The sequence below is a fragment of the Salarias fasciatus genome, chromosome 12, assembly GCF_902148845.1.
Source record: "Salarias fasciatus chromosome 12, fSalaFa1.1, whole genome shotgun sequence".
NCBI classification, from domain to species: Eukaryota; Metazoa; Chordata; class Actinopteri; order Blenniiformes; family Blenniidae; genus Salarias; species Salarias fasciatus.
Genome location: NC_043756.1, coordinates 14491756 through 14504986, shown reverse-complemented (window position 1 = coordinate 14504986; position 13231 = coordinate 14491756). Strand labels below are relative to the sequence as shown.

Genomic DNA, 13231 nt, shown 5'->3' with positions numbered 1-13231 from the left:
GCCAGAAAACATAATACACCAGAGTTTATCAGAAGGAAGTTTATCAGAATTTCAGAGTAATGATCTGAGGCTAAAAATGAAGGAAGTCGAAGAAGAAAAAAATCACTAACAGACACACACGACCACCCTCTGTATTACAAGTGCAATGAAAACAGAGACTGGACAAAATCATTCCCTAAAAAGACTTCCCTCATTTTATGTTTGCAATTTGTACAAAAATAAATCGGTAAAAAAAAAAAAAAAAAAAAAAAAAAAAAAAAAACTTAAAAAGAATAAAAACAGATTTTCGCTGAAAAAGTTTCATGTTACAAACAAGGATGCATCTTTATTTTTTCCTTGACAAACTTCGAGGGGAGCTTTTCAGTAAGTCTCTGATCCGAAGGTATGTTCCCGTAGCCTCAGCGACTTCGGTGAACTCCGGTGTGTCCTCAAAGGGAACGATGCCAGCCGCAAACTTGCTGCGGTGAGGGACGGCTGTGACCTTCGCTTCACCGTCAGGAGGATCGGCGTCTTCACCTCCTGGCTGGGCTGAATCTGCATCGGGGCTCTGCGGACTATCCTCCACGTTTTTGATGGAATCGGGACTCTGCGGAGTGTCATAATGGGATCTGATGAGCGCAGGATTCTGAGAGCTGTCCTCTTGGGGTTTGACCGGCTCGGGACTCTGAGGGCTGTCCTCCTCAACTTTAACGGGTTCGGCGCTTTGAGAGGAAACCTCTTGAATTTCCGTCTCCTCTTGAATCTCCTGTCCGTCACAAGGCTCTTGAATTTCCGTCTCCTCTTGAATCTCCTGTCCGTCACAAGGCTCTTGAATTTCCGTCTCCTCTTGAATCTCCTGTCCGTCACATGGCTCTGCGGGTGTGACTGTGTCCATTGCCTCTTCAGCCTCTTCCGATTCTGTGTCCACGTGCGCGGGGGTGGAGACGCTCGACGAACTGGGCGCAGGTGTTCCCACTGCCGGCGTGTCACTGTCAGTGTTTGTGGCAGTGTCAGCGTTTTCTAGAGCCGCCCAGATCAGCCGCTGCTGCTCCTCCAGCTCCTCCAGCGACAGGTCGTCCGCGGTTTCCTCCGTGGTCTCATCCACCACCGTCCAGTTGCCGCTCTGCGGGGCCGGAGAGCCGTTTTTGGGCGTGAGCGGAGGTGTGCCCCGAGGGAGAGGTGGAGGAGTGGGTGTAGCAGGAGGAGTGCCCTGAGGTAACGGAGGAGGCGTGCTGAAGCATGGGGAGCCAGGGGGCAGAGGTGGCTGGAACTGGAAGTCCCCACGACGGTCGTTGTAAGGTGTGCCTGGATCTGGACATTAGACAAAAACAAAAGCTTAGACATTTAGCAAAAAAAAAAAAAAAGGCAGCAGGTTCAATAATCGGTGTTTTACACAGCTCAAATCGTAAAATGAAGGTCTACGTACATGCTACGTTTATCTTTATTCCACTGTTGTGCAGTTACAATCAACCAAAATGACTGAAATGCCAACTTATGTCCATACTCTGCACTCTATTACACTCCTTGTATGTGATCTCTTTATTAAAATTTTCTGAAATACTAGCATGGCGCTATAATATCTGGAGTCTGCAGGAATAAATTAAGTGTCACATCATTCCTTGTGCTGTCAGATAACAGTGAAGGAGCATTTATGCAATAGTAGCTTCTTCAAAGGGTATTTGAGAAGCATAGCTGTGTACCTGCTAAAACAAAACTGAGCTAAATGAGCGTCTACCTGATTCAACATCCATGTCAGAGGTCTGGTCAGGGCTGCACTTAATCTTCTTTCTCTGCTGTGGAGATGAGTCAGATTCTTGCCGTCTCTTATTACTGTTGGCGCCAGACTGCTGAAGAAAAACAAGCATAGGCGATGACCCTATTTCAAACATTGACCGCAGGTCTCTCTCCTCATAAAGAATCTGGAAACAGTGACTGCTTCCTGGAGGTAGTCTGGCAAAGATTTTTTCTGAGGGACACAAACTCGTGAATCTGTGACGTTCAGGTTAGTATGCAGCATGTTACTCCAATATGGAGGACAGGAGTATTTTTGGTTAGGGGGGACAGTGCTTACAGAAATGCTTAAAGTTCGTTGTAATAAATCAAAGTGGTAAAATGAAAAATAGCAACTATGGATTACATGAAGATGAGTCGGGACTACCAGAAGGTTTAGTCACAGCAAATGTTGGTAGAGCACATGTTTTGAGACAAACGGAACCATGCAGACTTTAAATAAATACCATTTGGAAGTTGGACAAGTAGGCTGCGTAGTTTTGCTTCTGGTGGCTGCTCTGCATTGGAATTGAGCCATAATGCATGAACTCCTGGATGGTAAAAACAGAAAGAAAACGTGATTAATATGTGAAACAAATAAAATCATTACATCAGTGGCAAAAAGTGCCAGTGTACTAAACTTTTTACATGAATAAGTGAAAGAATAGAAATCATGAAATATACAGCATTTAAGCAAAATATTCAGAAAGAAAATGTTGGTGTTCTCACATCTTTCATTTTGTGTGGTGCGGGCACATTGAAGCCTGGGAAATCCACTAGTTTGGAAACATCGTAAGTAATGTTTTGTGAGTTGCTGCTGTCATCATTTGGTGCTGCAAATAAGAGAAAAATAATTGTGTCAATGCAGAGTCTGTTCATTTTCTTTGAAACATCAGATAGCTTTTAAAAATCAAGGATTTCACCAGGTCTCATGCCTTGAAGATAGGTTGTGTCATCATAACCTTTTCCAGCATTTCAATGATGGTGTGAACTCACAATTCCAAGAGCTTACCATTTCCATCATAGAGCGATAAGCCCGAGTTCTCCATCTCTGCCTCTTTGAGCCATCCTGGCGGATAGCCAAGCTGCCTCATTCGATAAATTAGAGGCGGTAGGGTGTTCCCATCAATTCCCAGTGCTGCCAGAAGCTCCTCACTGTCAAAAAGAAAAGCACAGTCAGTCAGACCAGTAAATGATAACTATTTAAGGAACAATAAATAATGCAGATGTTCTGATGAAATTCAGTTATAAAATCATGCCTCAACACTCCAGGCTTGTATTTAGCAAATCGCTCTTCCACTTCATCAGCGTGGTATCGCTGGTTACCCGACACAGACTGGTTGCTCTGATTAAACTCCTTTCTCCGCTCATTAATGGCAGCCATGTCCTTGGGCTATGAGAGGAAGAATGCAGAAAATGTCAGAACCTGACATTGGATTTTTAGCTGGGTGAATTTCATATCAACAACCCATCAGAAATACCTTGGGACAATCTCTCATCTGGTGGCTGCTGGAGCCACAGTTGAAGCACATAGACTTGGGTCTGCAATAAACAGATTGGAAAAGAACTCTGTTATAACATATTTTTATATTATATGTGTCAGACAGCAAATTAAGGCTGTGAAAAGAAGGGGGCAAAATCAATCAATCAATAAGTCTTACCGTTTGTCTTTCATTTCTACCTCCTGCCCATCTGTTCCAATGACTTGGTTGAAAACCTGGTTATAGCTTTCCAGTAATAAAGGAATATATATCTGACCATAAAGCTTTCAAAAGTAAAGTTGTACAAAAAGCTGCAGCTGTTTTTTTTTAAAGGTATTTTTGTTTTTTAGAAATCAAAACATCTATGCAAATGACAGGGACACAAACACACTGATCCAGAATCAGTGTGAAGGTCTGAAAATTCAACAATGTTAAAAGATACATTGGAACATCCCACCCATCAGTCAGCTGTGGGTTTTCATTCAATAAAGGCTGCCCCAGTTTGTCAACACTGAATGTAGTGAAATACAACACACTTCCAACCACCTAAAAAAAAAAAACACAAAAACAATAAATTAACCAAAGTTTACACAATAGTATTTTAAAAATTTTTTCTCAACATTGCAATATGAACTGCAAAATAACAACACACTTACTTTGAAGGCTTCTGTGGTTGTCTGCACGTTACTGTGGGACTGTTTCTCTGGACATTCTTCAAGAGCAAAAGCTGAATGCTTCACACAGGATAACAATTGTTTTAATTAGACAAATCTAAACAGCATTTGTTTGTCTAATCTGAACACATTGTGCATATATATACCTGGGGCTTCACGCGAAAGGAGGAATTCTTCTGTCCATGGCCTGGTTTCCTGTGCTTCACAATCAGACCGCAGATGCAATCTTCGATTTCTTGACGGCACTGCCTAGGAACACATTGGTTGTTGTTACGATCAAAACTATATCGAGAATGAATGGCGATTGATGAATAGTCTCGAGATCTTTCAATAACCTTGTTGACTTTATAATACAAATGACGGAGGCCACTTTGAAGACAACATGTTCTAAAGCTGTGATCCGTCCTCATGCACACAGGGACACGTGTAAAAGACCATTGGATGGGGACTTACTTCGATATGCTGTTGTTTGTATAAAGGACCTGCAGAAGCGGCCCGTCGATGTTTACGTCTCCCACTGTAATCCCGCTGTAATGTCAAAGAAACGTCAAAGTTAGACATTTTTGTTAGATTCATTCAGAAGCGAGCGCGTCAGCGTGTTTGCGATCACCTCGGTCGCGTGAGGACGTTAAGCTTCCTTCGCAATACCTGATGTGGTTTCAGAATTAAGAGAAAAACACAGAGGTGCAGTTACAAATACCACATGAACAGACGTCTGGAGGTTGTGTTTTGACCACAGGCGGAACGGTAGACGTCAGCTAATGCTAGCAGGCTAACAGCGCCAAGGATATTCTCTTCGTTGAGCCTCTGGTTGTGCTCTTCACACTCCTCCAGCCGGAGCCGCAGCTGACTCGCCTCGTCCTGCTCCTCATCATCGTCCGTGAAGCGAATATGCTTTGGAATGGCCGGGGTCGAATCATGAAGCTGCTCGAACAGCTCACTGTCTCCAAAATCAACCTCCGCCATGTCTGCACTTCGCCGTAAAGCATGACGGGAGTTCACAGGTTATCTGGTGCATTTTACGCCCACAGCTGTGTCTTGCAGGTTTTCTGACACGCGTAACTTTATTGAAAATTCACCCAAGATAAATCGCACAATCGTATAATTATGGTAATCTCATCAACCTTCAGCGTGTCGATTTATTTAATTTCCAAATCATTGCAAAGCATTTTTGATTGCTCTGTGCTCGAACAGTGCAACTTTACTTGTCTTGATAATGTGAATATTTCCGCACAGTACTAAACATTTATTGACATTGTCATTGGCCTCAGATATTAAATAAATGTTATCCCATAAATACTTAAAACGTTCGTCAGTTTTTAATATATTTACTTTCTCTTTCTCTTCTGCCTCTTTATTCTGACAGACAATACTCAGGGAATAGTGTCCCACCGTATCTTGTAGAGTCGCTTCATTTGTTTCTTTCGGTCATGGACGCCGCTGTTCTGCAGAAATACTCGGTGTGTGTTTTGTTTCAGGGGGACATGAAGCCATGTTAACTTGGCCAAACGCTTGATTTGCTTTCAGTAATGTCGAGCAGCTCCACTATCCACCTGACTTTTCCGCAGTGTGGCGGCGGCGCACGGAAAATCCGCTTTATTTACTTAGTGAATGTGACTTCGTTCAGACTGACTGAGAGTCCCAGCAAGGTGATTCACACATTTTTACCAAACTATGCTCTTTCAAATCAAGCTTACCTTTGAATTCCACCAGATGTCGCTGTCAATTGTTCGAATTTTACTGATAAAACGTGCAGGATTGGTAATCTCAATGATTGCTTTTAAAACATTAATATAAAGTTGTGTGTTTTTGTACTGTAGTCTGATGTTATTAATGCGTGCATTCTTTTCTCTGTGATAAGTGTTCAAGTTCATCAGCTGTGACAAGACTTGTTTGGTGTCATTGCTGTTTCAGGAAGCAGGGATTCCTCTGTATTTGGGAGCTGATGTCCTTTTCAACACCGACATCCGAACAGAGAACCATCCCAGATACCACGCCAAGCTTGCTAAGAAAGGACTTGCTACAAAAATACAGTTTTCACCAGGTGAAATGCTAAATGAAGAATATTTTTTATACACCTAAAAAAAACTTTCAACAATTCTCTCATTATCAGATAATGTTGAATATTAGTCTTTCCACACCAAAAGCCAGAGACCTAGAAAATGCTCTGGATGTTAGTTTCTCAGGTTCACTGCTTCCAAACTTGTCTGCAAATAAACTGTGATGTTCTCCCCTGTGAATCACTCCAGCATTCAGGTTTCATGGGTTGAAGGTGCCTGCTACAAATAACAGCCTCTGGTTCTACAGCATTCAAGGACTTTTTCGAGTAGCCTTTGATATCTACAGTAAGAAGGAGCAACTTGCAGTCCTGGAAAACCTTCAGGTAAGTCTTTTTGTATTATTATTGTGATTTTTTTTGTTTATTTATTAGCACAGCTACATCTTTCTTACAAGTGTTTTTTTTTTGTGTGTTATACATCTCCAGGATGTTTGGAAATCACAGATTGATGACAGCCCCCTAAATATGAGTTACAGCCTGAGTGTGCAGGTGGACCTGTGTGATACAGAAACAAGAATGGAAACGTCGCCTTGTCACCAGGTTGACAGGAAATCTGCGGTTCAAGGTGGCACTGACACAGCCATCACGTCAGCAGATCACGATTACTGTTCCTCTCCCAAGCAGAGTTTACAGACTGAGCAAAACCAGCTGGTTTTATCCTCTGTGAGGCATAAACTGCACCGCTTGGATGAGCAACTCTCCTCTGAACCTGCCTCCTGCACGGAGCTGCTGAAGACGGTCTTGCTGCTTTTAGAAAACATTGATCGGTACATAAATGGGCATCTGGAAGAACATCAGGCCGCTGAAGCTGTGTTGGCCCTGCTGGAAGCCAAAAAGTGGGGCTCTGCGTACTCCAGCTCGCTGCTCAGCTGTGTGGGCCGTTGGCTCGGGCAGCAGTTTCACACGGCCAACGGTAGCATCAGCCAGAAAGTGGAGGGCTTCAAAGTTCAACACATCGAGCGAATCAGTGACTTGCCGCCTGCAGAGGAGCTCGCTGCAGAGCTCTTCCCTGAGGCCATGCGAACACTGCTGCTGCACTGGATGGGCTTAAGCGAGGAGTCTTCCCTGGAGAAGAGGCACAGCGAATACCCCATTCTGCTCCTCATTCTGGAGTTTGCCAACCACAACCTCATTACTGGTGTAGCTCACGTGCTGTACTCCAGCCTGATCTGTAAATAAAAGTTAAATCTCACACCAATAGACTGCTGTGTGTGAAGTTGTTTTTTCTCATTTGACAGATGGTAGTTATGGACATACACTATCCTGCACCTCTACCCCTTGGACTTCTGTATCACACCAAGTAATATTTTATGGGTCTTCTTTCCACATGTTTGGGTACCGTGTAGACAGTGACTACCTGCTGTTCAGATCCTTTGGCAATAAAGCCCATTACTTCCCCTTGTGCTAATTAGAAGCATTCAGTTCTAAATCTAAGTTCTTCACCTGTTGTTACACTTACGGTTTTACATTAAGCTTGGTTCAGAATTTCTCTTCATTACTAGTTTGTAGTCCTCTCTGCTCAGAATTCTTTTTTGAATCCAGCTGGAGTTTTGGAGTCTGCATGTTATCCCCGTACAAGCACCTGTTTTCTCTAGTTATCTTCAGGTTTTCAAAAAATATGCGCAAGGACAATAGGTGATCAACTGCTTGTAGGTGTTTTGCTTGTCATGCGCTGTCGACCTGTCCAGAGTGTTTATGGGCTCCAGGGAGCTGGGATTAGCACCAACACACCTCAAGACTCTCTATATGATTCTTTGACATACGACCGGGCATTTACAAGACAAAACTGTTTTATTTTGGAACACTTGATACATATAAATCCACAAGTTCTTCCATGGCAGCCCAGGAGACAACGCGTATGAACAACTCAGTTTGTTTATTCTCTCTCAAGTCTGGATAAGTGGAACTTCCCAGATAACGCTACATTGATGTAGAATGCCTTTTTTTTTTTTTCCTAAATTGATGTAAACAAGTGTTCACTTGATCCACGTTATATTCAGTGTATGTTGAAACGATCACATCAATATATAGTGGAGTTGTCTGGTTTTTGTTGTTTTTTTCTTAAAAAAGCTACCACAGTATTCAAAACAAATATCTAATCATTCGGCATCATCCCATCCTGATGCCTCTTTCCGAAGATGTACAGATTATTAATCACTGAGACAGACTCAGCATTTGGCTATTTACAATACCATGTTCAAACATATGAGACCTTTGTCTATAAATAAGTTACAGATTCGAAGCAACATCCATGCAAGCTTGAGAGCTAGCGATGAATTGGTAGTCCTTGATGATCGGATGAGTGGCGAATGCAGCCGGCGTTTGGCACTAGAAAGAATCCATTCCACGTGAGAAGGAGGAGGAGAAGCCGAGGCCCATTCCCCTCTGAGTATGAGTCTGAGAGCGAGCCATCTCGTACTGAACGTCCAGGTTCCTGAACATTTCCTCCTGCTTTTGGAGAGTCTTCAGGCCTTCGTCGTTAAGTGGTTTGGAAGCTTCTGTCTCATCATCTCCCTGCAGGGGACGTTAGAAGTTAGTATTCACAAAGTGTAGGTGTTGGATTGAGCTTTGCAAGTAAAGAACACGGCCATACTTACTTTATTAATACCCATTAGTTTACGAAATTTTACATTTTGGTCCTTGTTTCCAAAGTTTAGTTTCTCCCACAGCTCAGCCGTCTGGGACTTGTCCTAAAGAGAGAGGAAAACAACACAATGTAGAGACAGTGTGACCCAGAAAATATGTGGACTCCTCCATGAATACTAATGAGCACCCAACATAAAAATCACAAAGAAAAAAAAAAAACCTCTTACCCCATCTTTCTTTCCTTGCCACAACATTTTCCTCTTTTTCTCCTGCTCTGCGAACTTCATGGGGTTCACGGCAGACGGGTTGTAGTAGCTGGGCACGGCGATGCCAGTCTCAGCCAGGGTCTTCGCTTGAAGAGCTGCCATCTGCGCTGCCATCGCGATCTGAGGCGTGACCTGCGTCCCGGAGGCCAGCAGGGCTGCCACGTTGAGGGCGGGGTTGGACGCGGCGGCGGCAGCGGCGGCGGCTGCAGCTGCGATGGGCGCTGCGACTGTGAACGGAGCTTGATAAGAGAGAAAGGTAGTGTGAGAAATGACTGGCAACATTCACCATCGACATGCTTTCCAGTGTTTTAACAGCTTCACAGACCACCGAAACCTGCAACACCGCCTCTGTCTGTGTCTCTTGATAAACATTACTGCTGCTGAGTTGGTTATCATCAACTGTATTCTTTTTTTCTCAAGCAAAACTTTATTGTTCTTATGGGATCATTTCGATTCCACTGCAATGGATGAATGTGTGTATGAAGGCAGTATGAAGAACATACCAGCAACTATCTCCTGTTGTTGTTGTTGTTGTTGTTGTTGTTGTTGTTGTTGCTGCTGCTGTTGTTGCTGCTGCTGCTGTTTCTCAAACATTTCCTTCTCCTTCTGCTCTTGTAGTTTCTTTGCTCTCTCCAGCCTGGAATAACAACAAAAGTGAAGGACATTATAGGTTAAAATAAAACACACCATGCACAAGAATTGTATTCAATAGTATAAACCAAAAAAATATATAGTCTGTATTGGTGACTCTAAATGTTCATCTGTATTTGTAGGTTTGAAATTAAAATGTATTGTTCCATTTGGATTTATACATATTTTGTTACTTTCCTCAATTGTTTTCTAAAATCAGTCATCTGAGCAGGTCTCTAAGCTGCTGCTCACCTTCTGGCCAGCGCTTCCTGTGCGTCCATGGCTGTGTTTCTGCCCCGGAAGGCAGGCGGGTTTACAGACCGGCTTCGACTCTTTCTGCGCACTTTTTCCGTTCTTTTTTTCCGCTCCCTTGAGAAACAAAAATCAGAACTCACAAAAACATACTTACAGACAGAGGGAATATACAGGAACTGTTTAATCGCTTTGTTGTTTCCCCCCCCCCCCTTAAGCCTACCTGCTCTTACTGCGACTTCTGCTGTGATGGCGATGTTTGGTTCTTGAGCCTGAACGAGAGCGAGCCTTCTTCTTCTTATCCCGGCTGCGTGACCGCGATCGGCGTTTGTCCCTGCTTCTGCTGTGGTGCTTTCTGAAACAGTTAAGAAGCATCAGTATGAATCAAACTGATGATAAAATGAATCTTGTTTCATCAATGAAAGCCAGATTTTCAACTTTGTTCCATCATATTGCGAGTTATGTGCAACTTGATATTAACAAATAAGAAACTAGATAACTAAGTGAATGCATTTAACTTAAAAAACCGAAGTATCATGTAGCCACTTCAATACATGGAAGACCTGATGGACAATATTCCTACAGCGAGCAGACAAACCTCTCTCTTGAGTGTGACTTGGACAAGCTCCGGCCTCTCGAAGACTTCCTCTCCTTCCGTCTAGATCGCTCCTCTCCGTTTTCTGCAGAATGTCTCTCCTGCTCGAGCCGCTCGTCTGTTTTTCTGTGCGATTTTGACGGCTTCTCGGAGTCCCTCCTTCGTGCCTGTTTTAAGAAGAAGTTGTCTCTTTCAGGAAAATAGTGCAACAAAAAGAGTTAGTACCATGGCTTACAGCAGGGAGCATGTCATAAATCTGACAAGCTGAAAAAGAAATCAGTTCTCACTTCAGACCCATTTCCAAAAACTGTTATTCTCAGAGCATCATTGCATTGTGTCGGCATCTCTGTGTTTGGCTGCACTTACAGGAATCAAAGCCTCATGTTTGGAGCCTCTCAATCATTTCAACAGTGCGCATGCAAACTTGTCAAATTAGAACAGGCAACAGTTCACTACAAACAAAATACTTTGAAAACTGCGAACACAGAGGTTGAGGACGGGATGGGCAGCCAACTTACTTCAAACAGCTTCTCATGAATTTCTGCTCGAATTAATTTTTTTTAAGTAAAATTACATTCATTGTGCCCATCCCAAACTGCAAGAGATGCAAGAGTTAATGCCAGTTGTCCTACAAACAATGTGAAACAAATAGGAGTTTGAATGGCAGATAGTTACCTGTCCCAGTAGTAGGCATATTATTTTGCTATGTCAGCAGGGTCTTCTGTTCAGTCTCTTCGTGCATTAGCACGCTGAGTATGATTTATTGTAGAAATGTTATCATGTGATCTATACACAGGATTTAACAAAAATAATAATAATAATAAAAAAATAACAACTACTCATTACCATTAAATATGGTAAGAAATAATGACATATATCCAAGGTCACAAGCTTTCACTGAGATATGTGAGCATAAGAGGGGCAAACAAGGACCATATCCATGTGATTAAGCCCATTGGTATCTATGTCTTCCCCTCTTACTTTGACTACAGTAAAATGATTATCCTAAATAAGACATACTCACCTTCAACTAAGACTAACAAGGAATGTAACCTAAGGTCTTTAAAATCACAACATATGTGTTCTCAAATTTAAAAAAAAAAAAATAAATGTCTTAGTTACCTCTTTGCTCCTGCTGCGACTCCGTCTGTTTTTTCTGTCACCTAGAAACACAGAAAAGACAAAATTCATTCAATTGTCCAGCAGAAACAAATCTGCAACGCAACCTTGCACAGAGGATTTTCAAACTGAACTCCACCAGTTAAGCTAATAAAATAACTGATACAAATAAATGCCCAGACTGCACGACACATGAGTCACAATGTAATAATTGGTATCATCTAGCATGTGGTTATGAATACTAACGTTTTCTATCCCTGGAGCGTGACCTTGACCGTGAATGATGGTGTTTGGAGCTTCTCGGAGATCGAGATGAGTCCATATTGTGCTTTTTTCGATGATGACCTGGTGAGTCTGTTCTGGCCAAGTCGACAGAGTCGTCACTCGCCTGAAAGGAACGGACAAGTGAAATCACACTACAGAAAAAGGCTGGAGGCATGATTTATCAGAAAAAACAGTTGGAAACATCTTTTTCAGTTAAGGGCTTTGACACTTATCCAATTCAATCCTTTACCCAATTCCTACAGTTTTCAGTGTTAATTGTTGCACAGTGGGTCTGAGAGTTAAAAAAAAAATCATCTGTATTTAATGTAAACATGTTATTGCCCGTCAGTAACACTGACAATTGTTTGTATTTTAGCTAGGTTATGCCTGTGTGATATCTATATCACATTTTTAGGGTAAGACCATAAATTCCGAGGCTCAGCTCTTGAACCCACTGAAATTAAACCACGTTCTCTTAACATTACTGGTGATCCCTGGCCAGTCTAATGAAATTTAATAAACAGGAGTAATAAATAAATCCCCAAAACGATGCTAGCCCTGTGCTAAATGATACCTCTGTAAATTAGCATGAGACACATAAAAATCCAAACGATAGATTGTAAGAGTATCTATCAACAAAAGTCAATATTTACAGCCCAGAAGCTCAAACAAACAAAAGACCAGCGTTACATAAAGAGCCACCAGCAGCACTGCATCATCCCATGAACAACTAAAACTCAGGAACACAACATTGATCTTTGTAAATACACTTTCCTGAGGATTAACTCCTCTTACAAGATAAACAATCAGCAATCAAACACGTTTGCATAGCAGGTAAAACCCTCCGTGTCCGTCATTCATACCTCCACCAGATGCTAGCGACAACTAGCTCGCTAAGCTAACCACAATGCTAATCGCCATCTTTAAGCGAAACAATTCATGAACAAAAACGCCAAATCATCGCAATATTTTTTGAAGAATGCCTCCGTTCACGTATGTATGGTATGTGGGTATGTGTAGCTACTTGCCGACATAATCCAGAAACACGGTACAAATGCGTTAGCGGCCCTTTTCTTCTCTGTGCAAGCGAAATCGAAGAGGTAGCTAAGTGCCAAGGCCACTGCTCTCGGCTAATGTGATGCGGGTTGCCAGATAAGGGTTGTAAATGCCCCCATATTCATACAAACTGTGGACGATATGAGCAGCCATATGTCACAAAAACGTACACATGTGTATTGAAATTAATGTAATATTTTATGTTTTGCAACGTTTTGGTTTATATGGTACAAAAGTAATCAATAGACATTGTAAATTTTATTAAAAATCAGTTTCACGGAACTATAAGCAAACCTGGCAACTCCACATCGTTCCCCGGATCTTCCTGCAGCAGAAGCTCGTCAGACAGTGGGTTTTTTTACCCGCAGTAATGTTTTTCAGGAAATTAACACATAAATTATTAATGGACTATTAAATTGGAACATTAGAAGGCTTGGGCAATAGTTTGACAAGAAGCTGACTCAATAGCTACTTTTATTTTAAAGTTAACCAAATATGTT

At 42.2% G+C, this 13231-nt stretch overlaps 3 protein-coding genes across 4 annotated transcripts; 1 reads left to right on the top strand and 2 right to left on the bottom strand.

Moving 5' to 3' along the window:
• Nucleotides 1-289: 289 nt before the first annotated feature.
• zcchc8 (zinc finger, CCHC domain containing 8) lies at nt 290-4892 on the bottom strand. Of its 2 annotated transcripts, none has more exons than XM_030105406.1 (14): nt 4696-4892; nt 4515-4557; nt 4358-4432; nt 4051-4153; nt 3887-3964; nt 3673-3776; nt 3411-3476; nt 3231-3291; nt 3009-3142; nt 2762-2904; nt 2479-2582; nt 2217-2300; nt 1715-1826; nt 290-1290 (listed from the first exon to the last, which is right to left on the bottom strand). In XM_030105406.1, the coding sequence occupies exons 1-14, from the start codon at nt 4868-4870 to the stop codon at nt 326-328; spliced, it is 2247 nt and encodes a 748-aa protein (XP_029961266.1). In that variant the 5' UTR covers nt 4871-4892; the 3' UTR covers nt 290-325. The 2 variants fall into 2 exon arrangements, with proteins under 2 accessions (XP_029961266.1, XP_029961267.1); XM_030105407.1 differs by having other exon boundaries at nt 1715-1823.
• A 432-nt stretch (nt 4893-5324) lies between these two features.
• Nucleotides 5325-7149, top strand: LOC115398286 (uncharacterized). Its single transcript, XM_030104970.1, has 4 exons — nt 5325-5553; nt 5819-5948; nt 6154-6287; nt 6390-7149. The coding sequence occupies exons 1-4, from the start codon at nt 5434-5436 to the stop codon at nt 7140-7142; spliced, it is 1137 nt and encodes a 378-aa protein (XP_029960830.1). The 5' UTR covers nt 5325-5433; the 3' UTR covers nt 7143-7149.
• Nucleotides 7150-7851: 702 nt separating this feature from the next.
• rsrc2 (arginine/serine-rich coiled-coil 2) lies at nt 7852-12800 on the bottom strand. Its single transcript, XM_030105082.1, has 10 exons — nt 12704-12800; nt 11658-11799; nt 11415-11455; nt 10296-10459; nt 9921-10052; nt 9698-9814; nt 9319-9452; nt 8777-9054; nt 8561-8653; nt 7852-8477 (listed from the first exon to the last, which is right to left on the bottom strand). The coding sequence occupies exons 1-10, from the start codon at nt 12707-12709 to the stop codon at nt 8292-8294; spliced, it is 1293 nt and encodes a 430-aa protein (XP_029960942.1). The 5' UTR covers nt 12710-12800; the 3' UTR covers nt 7852-8291.
• Between the last annotated feature and the right edge of the window lie 431 nt (nt 12801-13231).